Source organism: Hordeum vulgare, chromosome 3H, assembly GCF_904849725.1.
Source record: "Hordeum vulgare subsp. vulgare chromosome 3H, MorexV3_pseudomolecules_assembly, whole genome shotgun sequence".
In the NCBI taxonomy this organism is placed as follows: Eukaryota; Viridiplantae; Streptophyta; class Magnoliopsida; order Poales; family Poaceae; genus Hordeum; species Hordeum vulgare.
The window spans coordinates 34,084,881-34,095,373 of NC_058520.1; the positions used below are offsets into that span (position 1 = coordinate 34,084,881).

Below are 10,493 nucleotides of genomic sequence, written 5' to 3' on the forward strand. Positions count from 1 at the left end.
GGCGAGACCCCGGGGTTCCATGTGCGAGCGTTCCATTGCAACCCCAGTCCCGCTGCATCCTAGCATCCGCTGCCAGTGAGACCTCGGGTTGCAGCGTCGGCCGCCAGTTGCAACGCCGACTAGGATCTCCGGTTGCAGCGTTGGCCGCCAGCTGCAGTGTCGATGAGGATCTCCGGTTGTAGCATCGGCCGTCAGTTGCAGCGCACTTGCAGCGCAAGCGAGGATCTCTTGTTGCAGCATCGACGAGGTCGGAGTGGCAGATGCATGCATTGCATCTCATCTGGAAGAGAGCTTGGAAAAGAGAGGGCGAAAAAGAAGAGGGAGGCGAGTGGTGGGGAATGGTTGAGGGGCAAATATTTCTCGAAGACACGATGCGACATGGGGTGAGCTCGACAGAAAATTAGTCGATTGAAAATAAACGTTTTCCATAACCAAATCACATCGAAACTCTTGCAGCAATGCGCGGCCTATTTCATATTATTTCCCTGAAAAAAAACTACTTCAAATTCCGGGGCTACATTTTGCGTTCCGGCCCGGCCACCAAAATTGCTGGAGACGGCCCTACCCATAAGCGCAGCACCTGCGCGTCGCGGAATCCGACAATCCTCCCGAGTTCGAATCAGAGATTCCCCACCTCTCTCGCACGCTGTCCCTCCGAGAGGAGGACGACGGAGGCGCGGCTACCGGAGCTGACTGATCGGCGGCTCTAGTACGGCCAGGATGCAGCCGAATCCCGCCGAGGCCATGGAGGTCTCCGCGCCGCCAGAGGGCGAGGCGCCCAAAGATGCGGGGCCGTGGCTAGGGTTCTGGGAGGTGTCGCGGCGGCGGTTGACCCCCGACGACCCCTTCTTCGCCGCCGGCGACATGGAGCGCGAGCTACTCGCGAAGCACGTACGTCCCCCATGCCCCTCCCGCCAAGCCGATTTTAGCCAATGATTTGTTGATTTTTCATGAGCGTCTAGCGGAAGATTTTCTGGATTCGACAGATCCCCAATTCAACCCAATTTTAGCTGAAGATTGGTGCATAATACTTGAAGGGATAAACCGTGCCATTTTCATTCCTTTGGAATCTTGCTTAGTGGTGTTCGTAGAGCATCAAATTGTTTGATGCTACCTCTGAATTTGGTGGTCTACACTCTGCAGGATCGTGAGATTTGTAGAAACTGGGTGCTCTTGACGGTGCACTCACAAGGAACTTAGAGTAGCTTATATCAACTGAATGTGGATTTCATTCTGTTCCCATGTTTCCTTCAATTAATATTGTTTTCATTCCTCGCCGACTACATGTTGTGCATCGCTCTCATACTTGAAGTGGTTTGGCATGTGTACGCCTGTGTGTAGGTTGCTCTGGATCTCTCGGATGATGACAGGTACCAACTTGAGAAGATGGATGTGGCGAGCGTCAGGTACTGAGGCAGTTAAGGATCTTTGCATATCATTTTGTTGTTCACCAGTGATTGGTACTGGATTGTACTTCTTCTGGTTTGCCCACAGTATGCTGAAGTATCTACTATCGACGTGTTTTCATATCCATTTGAACTCGATCTGAATGCTAGCTGAACACAAGGCATATGACGGAACAGGGACCTATGATTAGTGGATCATAATGTGAGCAATATATTAGATTATATTTCCATTCCTATATATGTTGTATCCACAATACTGATCTGACAGGTATAAGGTATGTGTGATCACATATGCATTGATAGATGTAGAGTGGTGACAGAGTGACATATAGTTTAATAAAACACTCAGTATTACCTTGTCTTGATTATGAAAAAAAAAAAGGGCAGCCCGGTGCATGTAGGTCCCGCTTGCACAGTGTCCGGGGAAGGGTCCGACACCAAGGCTCCCCTTCTGTCTTGATTATGACTATGACACATAAATCGAAATGGAATGTATATATGTATTTGCATTTCATCAGACACATAAATACGTTGCGCACAATAGGTATAATTGTTTGTGCAAATGACAGTCAGATGTTTAAAAGCTGAACTCTTCTATACTAGTCTGTTATGTGGACTTCATACAATGATGCGTTTGTATTTTGTCCTGGCACCTGCTAATACATGCTGTACTGCAGCGAAATTTTCCCTCTGCGTGTTATGAACTACAGCATATAGTTTGGTCCTGTTCCATTGTTCTGCTGATTCAGTCATTTGTCTATAAATTCCTGCAGCACGGTGTGTTGTCCTATTGCTGGTTGTGGTGCCCATCTAGATTGTTTGGAGGACTTTGAAGACCACTACAGCACTCGGCATACTGCTTCTTGCTCTGTATGTTCAAGAGTGTACCCAACATCAAGGCTGCTGAGTATTCATATTTCTGAGGCGCATGATTCCTTCTTCCAAGCAAAAGTCGCTCGTGGTTTTCCGATGGTAATGTAATCCATCATAGCAATGCAGTTCTCAATATACTTATTGCTTAAATTGCACAATAGCCGATTTGTACACAATCCCAATATTCCCAGTAGTGTCCTTTTTATGATTATCTGAAGATATTATAGTTATCTACTGCAGCATCAGTTAGAATTCACATAGTTACTGTCCTATTCAGCTAATGGAGCTTTCATAGATTATCAGATCTCTTTTTTTATAAGCAAATCATTAGCATTTGACACATGCAAAGTTACAGAACTAACTTCAAGAACCATATATATGCTGAGATGTGCATTTTCGTTCAATATATTTATTATTTGAATTGCATAATAGCAGGTTTGTACGCAAACTCAATACTCCTAGTGCGTCCTTTTTATGATTATCTGAAGATAGTTTATATTTATCAACTGCAGCACCAGCCATCATTCACATAGTTACTGTCCTATATTCAGCTAATGGAGCTTTCATAGATTATTAGATCTCTTTCTTATAAGCAAATCATTAGCGTTTGACCCAGGTAAAGTTATAGAATTAGCTTGGAGAACCATATATGTGCTGAGCCGTGTGCATTTTTTCTTCTTCTGAAACAGTACGAATGTTTGGTGGAGGGTTGTGGGGTGAAGTCGAAGACGTACAAAAGTCGGCAGCAGCATCTTGTTGATACGCATCAATTTCCTAACTCATTTGAATTCTTCAAAAGGGCACAACCTTCCCAGCGGCACCGTCAGAAGTATCATCGAAGGCAAACTGCTTATAAGGGGGAAGAGACAAGGGATACTGTCATGGACGTTGATGGAAAGAACCCAAGGCAATCGAAATCGAGATATCGACCGAGGCAAGGCGATCATAAGGAGCCGAAAGAAAATGAACATGATGGCAAGGAGTCGAAAGAAAATGAACATGACCGCAAGGAGCCGAGAGAAAATGAAAATCACCAGAAGGAGGCCAAGGAGAGCGACATGGAGGTGGAACAGAAGATTGATGAACTCTCCTCGGCTGTATCACGGCTGAGTACTGCAGATTCGGTGCCCTCGAGCGTAACCTTTGGCCATCGTCGTGCTCGTGGTCTTACTTTTGTCCCAAGGTCTATTAGGCAGAACAAGCAGGCCTCTCAGCCAGAAGCAAATTGACAATTCTTCAGCAGATTATCAATCTCGAATACGGATTTCCCATTGTACTTGGACGTTTAAAGTTTCCACTATGTTTTATCATGATCGTTGTTTTTTTGGCGTTGCCTATTTGGTCTTGTAGCTGCTGTCATCTTTACTTACGGATGTGATTGATTTATCCCGTATATGCCGTTCACTGCGGCAAGTAATGAAGTGACGCACACATGCGAGCCTGACTGGGACACGGCCCATTAGCAGCGCACACCGCTGTAGCGATTGTTCCACTGTAGTGCGGGTTTCTACTGTACCGGGATGGCTGCTGTACTGACCAGAGCCGCCGTAGCGGTTTGCCTACGGTAGAAAATGAGACCTTGCAGTGACCCCGTTTGTTTGTTTTTTCGATTTTTTGAAGAAAACGCAAACAGTTTTTGAATTTGTGGCACAATTCTGAAACAAGAACATTTTTGAAATTCCGAACAATTTTTTGAAACATCGAACATTTTCTCGAAATGAGAACATTTTTTGAATTCATGATAGATTTTTAAAGCAATAATATATTTGATAAATATGTTTTTATAAAAGCAAGGACTTTTTTTGAATATTCCCGAAAATCTTTGAATCTATTAAAAAAAAGTGAAAAAAGTATCATTTTTTACAAACTTAACATTTTTCTTAGGGATCGCCTGGAACTCATTCGAATGGAATATAAAATGGTCTCAATCGGATGACGTGTTAGATGAAGTGGGTCATTGTTGCCCAGCTCGATCCCCTGCCAGATCGAAGCAGGTCTCTTTCTGTCTCCCATAGAAAACAGATAAGAAGCCCAATTGGTTGTTTCCTTTTGTATGTCAGTTGTGGGTTGTCTTTGTTTGGGTTGTACTTTTTTTTGTGTTGTGGGCTTTTGGTTTGTGACCCTCTTTAAAATATATATTTAACAAATAAAATGCGATACAGAAAATCATTCTTGAAGTTAAACACAAGAGCATCATCCACAATCACGTGGTTCTAGGCTACAAAAACACCTCATTCTTTATTGAAAACCATCCGTCCATCACAATCAGTATGATATAGAACCTGCATGACAACTCATGCACCTATACAAAGGCCCATGGCCCCTTCTGGACACAGGTTCATTGGTTGAACTATCTTCTTTGGTATTTTTTATGTGATGTCAACAAATAAAACAAAACAATATGTGTTAAAAAAAGACGCAAAATAGAAAAGGTTTTTTCAAAAAACTACAAATAAAAATAAAAGGAAGCCCTACATCATCCCCGGTTGCGGTCGCATCGTACGTCTTGCTGTTGCAGTTGGGTGTGATGGTTGCAGTTGCCGTCGGGTCGGGACGGTTGCAATACTACAAAAAAAAGGAAAACCTAAAAATAAAGAAAGCCCTCCAGCATCCCCGGTTGCAGTCGCACCGTACGTCTTGCAGTTGCGGTTGGGTGTGATGGGTTGCAGTTGCGGCCGGGTCACGGCGGTTGCAAATACTACAAAAAAAGAGAAAAAAAGGAAGCCCTACATCATCCTCAGTTGCGGTCGCACCATACATCTTGTTTGCAGTTGGGTGTGATGGGTTGCAGCTGCGACCGGGTCGGGGCAGCTGCAACTACTACTACAAAAAATGAAAAAACTAAAAGGCAAGGAAACCCTTGCTAACCCCCAGTTGCGATCGCACCATACTTCTTGAAGTTGCGGTTGGGTGTGATAGGTTGTAGTTGCGGCCAGGTCGGGGCGGTTGCAACTACTACAAAAAAGGAAAACCTAAAAGAATAAAAGGAAGCTCTAGGTACATCATCCCCGATCGCGGTCACGCCGTACGTGTTGCAGTTGCGGTTGGGTGTGATGGGTTGCAGTTGCGGCTGGGTCGAGCCGGTTGCAACTACTACAAAAAAGGAAAACCTAAAAAGAAAGGAATCCCTCCACTGTCCCCGGTTGCGGTCGCCTCGTACGTCTTGCAGTTGCGGTTGGGTGTGATGGGTTGCAGTTGCAGTCGTGCCGGGTTGGTTGCAACTACTACAAGAAAGGAAAGCCTAAAAAAGAAAGAAAGCCCTCCCCACCTCCATTACAGTTGCACCGTACGTCTTGCAGTTGCGGTTGGGTGTGATTGGTTGTAGTTGCGGCCGGGTCAGGACGGTTGCAACTACTACAAAAAAAGGAAAACTTAAAAAGGAAGGAAGTGCTTTGCTGCCCCCAACTACCTTCCCCACCCCAACCACCCCTGGGCTGCGGTCGCAATGTACATCTTGTAGTTGCGGTTGGGTGTGATTAGTTGAGGTGGTTTTAAGTACTACAAAACATAACGTAACAAGAAAGTCTTCATCGGCACGAATGAACCCCCCCCCCCACCTTTGGTTCCGATCACATTATATGTTTGGGGAAAAATGCGCTTGGATATATTGAGTTGCTGTTGCAAAAATCGGGGTGGGGTGGTTGCAAAATTGGGTTTGGGCGATTTGGGAAAAATGTTACGACAAAAAAGACTAAAAACCAGGAATCCACCGGCGCCGACAACCCTCCGCTCGAGCCCAATTGTTGTTAACTATCACATATCTAATGTAATGAGATGTAGTTGCAATCCTGTTGGTTAGGTTACGCAACTACTACCAAAAAAAGAGTAGAAAAAGAGAAAGTATTTCGCTAGTGCAAAAAAGTCGTAGAGAAAACACCCCCCCCCCCCGGCGGGGTTTTGTGGTTCCTTTATACCTCCTTGTAGTGACTCTTAACTAGCACAAGTTGAAAAAGAAAATTGCAAATATAAAAGGTGCAAAAAACAGGTTGGACCTCCCCCTAGTAATTTTATTTTGAATGCAAAACATTAAAAAAACTAGTCTATATGTTTGGTTCAATTCAGAAAACAACAGGGAATCTATATTATAAGAAAAAAAAAAGTCCCCATGTTGATCCTCGCAACAGTTTCAGACCCTCCCACCTAGTTCACGCTCACCACATGTGAAGTGTACAAGTACATCCAGACTAATGATAGGAAAAATGTAGGCATGGGCAGAAATTACAATTTCTCTACATTTGAGAAAATCCTTGAATACATACATTCTTAAAAAAAAACTGTATTATGATTTAGGATTCTACTCTACACAGCATCGTCAAACAAAACACACACACACACACAAAAACAACAAAAAGACATGTGAATCATTTCTCTTTTCTGAACTAATCCCTGCATACCCCTGTACTAAACTGATTAGAAACTACCACCACTACGGAAACCCTAGAAGACAAATTTGTACAAACAACAAGAAAAGAGAGGAACAGAAAGAAGAACAAACGGCTCTGCCGCCTCTATGGATCAGTTGATTTCCTTACTTTGAAACACCACCGCTGCCGATCTCCCGCACCAGTAGCCGATGACAGAAAACAGGGTGCCTCATATATTCTACTTGGGCCTGGGCTTCCGTGTAGAAAACGTCCCGGGCCAGACTTGCAAAGACAAAAAAAAACAAGGAATGTGCCGCTAGCGAAAGCCAGATGGGTCGCACACAGGTCGCTGCGAAGCTCTCCACGTCGACAAACCTGAATCGCGGCGCATCTTGATCCTTGACGGTTGGAAAAGTGAATGCGACCAATCTATTTCTCATCTGAATGAGTTTTAGCAAAACCTTTTTTCTTAAGTTTCCAATTTTTGGGAAAAACGCCGACATCTTTTAAAAACGGAAAATAAATGTTAGAAAAATAAAAAATAAAATAAAAATAGAAAACCAAAATGGGCTTGCCCAACTTCCACGCCGGGGTTAGATCTCTGTGCGAACCCCCACTACCACTATGTGCGGTTATGAGCGGGCGTTCCTATTTCTCGCTTCCAGCGAGACCTAGGAATCCTCACTGAAGTGGAAAGCGAGATTGGCTGGCCCAGGCACATGGGAGGTTACAACCTCATTTATGTTTTCTTCTTTTTCACGTTTTTGGTTTCCGTTCTTTCTTTATTTTTTTTACCTTTTTATACTTTAAAATATTTTAAATTTATATAGTACAAAAAACATTTACAAAAAAAATTTGAAAAGTGTTGACCTAGCATTTGAAAAATATTATAGGCGTATAGACAAAATGTTTATCATCTATATGAAAAATGTATAAAAAAATATACATGATACATTTGATCATGTACTTAAAAAGCATTTACTAAATTATTTAAAAAATAATAAACAGCTATTTGGAAAAATATTAATCAACATTTGAAAGATGTTAAATGCATATAGAAAAAATGTTGACAGTGTAATAAAAAAAGATGAAAAATTGAATCATGTATATAAAGGTTTTAGTGAGGCATTTGGAAAAAATGTTGAATAATATTTGAAAAGTGTTAATCAAGCATTTAAAAAATGATAAATTTGTATAGAAAAAATGTTGAAGATATTTCAAAAATCTTAATTACCAGGTTGGGAAACGTTAATCAAATGTTTTAACAAATATATTACAAATATATAGAAAATTGTTGACCATGTATAATTTCTTGGTATGAGGTAAAATGTATAGCACTACCATTAGCACGAGTGTCACACAAGCCATGACAACAATGATCTCTAATTTTAACAAAAACAACGGGCATGCGAGGAACTTATTTATTTTTGTCTAACCCATCCCTCTCATTTCCAATAGATTTTGCAATTCTAGTAGTTGCAGTACATAAGTAAATAACATGTCCATCAATATTATCAACTAGGAGATCTTTAACCATAGAAATATTAGGTTCCACTTTTATTTGTTGAGAAGGTTTAGGTGTCCTACTATGACTTTTGTTAACCACGGTTGCAACTTTGACAAGTTCTTTATTCTTAAAGGAAATGGTGATTTCTTAATGTAAATAATTCTTGAATAGGTGGATGAAATTTAAACCGCGTCTCTATAGGGAGATCAACACGAGTAGCAAATGATTAACGGAAAGAAGCTACTATCTCAGAGTCAAGCCCATATTTATTGCTAAACTTATGAAAGTATCAGTTTCCATAAAAAAATAACACAACCAAACTCAAGATTTATATCTCACTCTTTACCTTTGTCGAGTTCCCAATCTCCAGAGTTGCATTTAGTTCTTTCCAGAAGATCCCATTTAAATTTAATAATTCTATTCATGTAGGAGCTAGTGAAAAAAGAATCGAGTATCAATTGATCATCATGAAAAAGCCAAGCGTAAAAGTTTTGTATAATCACTTCTTTAGAGAGCTCATTGTTGGGGCAAGTGTGCATTATAGATTTAAGTCTTCCCCAAGCTTGAGCGATGCTTACTCCTTCACGATGCCAGAAAATATATATAGTTCCGATCACGATGAACTAGATGCATAGGATAAAACTTCTCATGAAATTCTAGCTTCAAGCGAATCCAGTATCATTCAATAGCCTATACCACATCAATGATTTTCTCTCCAAAGATAGAGAAAAAACATTCTTCTTGACTTTGTCCTTGAATAAACCTGCAAGCTTAAGGGTGCGTTTGGTTCCTTGGCAAAAGTCGGTTTTGCCTTGCTAGGCTAGGCTGCTCATTTGGTAGCCCAAGTAATATCTTGCTTTTGGGGGGCAGCTAACCTCGATGGGCCAGAAAATCCTCGCTCCGTGGGGAGAGCCAATTTGGCTCGCCATTAACGGCAAGCTCGGACACGCGAAACAAATCCACGAACTCTACGGATGGATGAACTCATCTCCAACAAATCCCTATATCCTCTCCACTCTGACCTCCTCCACTCTCCCCATTTTCTCCTCATTCCCAACGAAATCCCCGAAATCTTCGTATTCTCCTCCACGATTTGGTGAAGACAAGCTCAAGATTTGGTTGTTCCCCTCCATGATTTGGTGAAGACAAGCTCAAGATTTGAAAGCGGATGCCTCATCGTCATTGTTCAGGTCTGCATCCGTCAGCACATCTCTTGAATCTTCCTGCCTGTGCGTGTGAATTTTTTCCTGTTACTAGAGTAGCTGTCTCGAGGATTGATTAGTACCATAAGCTCCAAATCTTAATTAGTTGTGTATATTTCTCGTGGTCTTCATGGTTGGATTTTTCTTTCGTGACTTGCCTTTAGCATAGGATTGGTACGGCCGAGGTGATAGCAAACTCAGTCTAATGGCAGGTTGTGGCATTGGGGCTGTGCAGGATATTGGCTTGGTGCGCACCCAACCCCCAATTTTTATTTCTGGCCAATCTAAAATTAAGTGCTACCATACTAGAATTGCATGATAGTAATTGATTTGTAGTGGAACATACATGTGCATCTTATTCCTTGATTTTGTCCGTACTGAAACATGGATATGGAGCTATCTATTTTACATGGATCTGAATTGATTTGTTAGGGCTTAGGTTTGCTCATGACTGTATATATATTGATGGCTCCGTGTTGTGTAAGTCATTAATATTTATTTTTCTTTCACCAATTTATAGATGGTCGACAATGTGCAAATTAACAGAAAAATTGTGTTATTCAGTGCATTTGTGGGCTGGGAGGGTTCGCCACACGATTCAACCGTTTGAAGGCATTCCCTTGAGCATACGAATGGCCTTAGAGTCCGTGAAGATAGGCCCTGCAATTTTTACATATTATAATATAACCTATAGAGCGAATGATTGATTAATTGTCGATAATGTCATGTTAGGTAAGTACTATCTTGCGGATGCGGGTTATGTAGCTAGGAGAGGATTCCTACCGCCGTTCCGTCAAACTCATATCATTTGTGTGAATGGAGGGGTAATTAATAATAAACCTCGCGCACAGAATGAGCCATTCAATTTAAGGCACTCATCCCTTCGTACTATTGTTGAGGAGGCATTCGAAACTTTGAAGAACCATTTCAAAGTTCTGACAACAAGGCCTTATTATCCCTTTACTTCTCAAGTGTGAGTTGTCATAGCATATTGTATCCTTCACAACTGGATATTACTAAACAGGGGTCCCAATGAACTAGTCTACAGTGAGCAAAACTGGTTTGAACAATATCCAAGATCAGCTAACCGTGTCCAACGAGATTTACATGAGGAACAAAGGGAAGTGCTTAGAGATAGGGA

General features: G+C 41.9%; 1 protein-coding gene across 1 annotated transcript; it reads left to right on the forward strand.

The window, feature by feature from the left end:
* The first annotated feature begins 540 nt into the window (after positions 1-540).
* Positions 541-3,604, forward strand: LOC123442811 (zinc finger protein 511). Its single transcript, XM_045118959.1, has 4 exons — positions 541-891; positions 1,342-1,406; positions 2,180-2,378; positions 2,969-3,604. Exons 1-4 carry the CDS (start codon positions 721-723, stop codon positions 3,506-3,508), a joined length of 975 nt encoding a protein of 324 aa, XP_044974894.1. The 5' UTR covers positions 541-720; the 3' UTR covers positions 3,509-3,604.
* Positions 3,605-10,493: the final 6,889 nt, after the last annotated feature.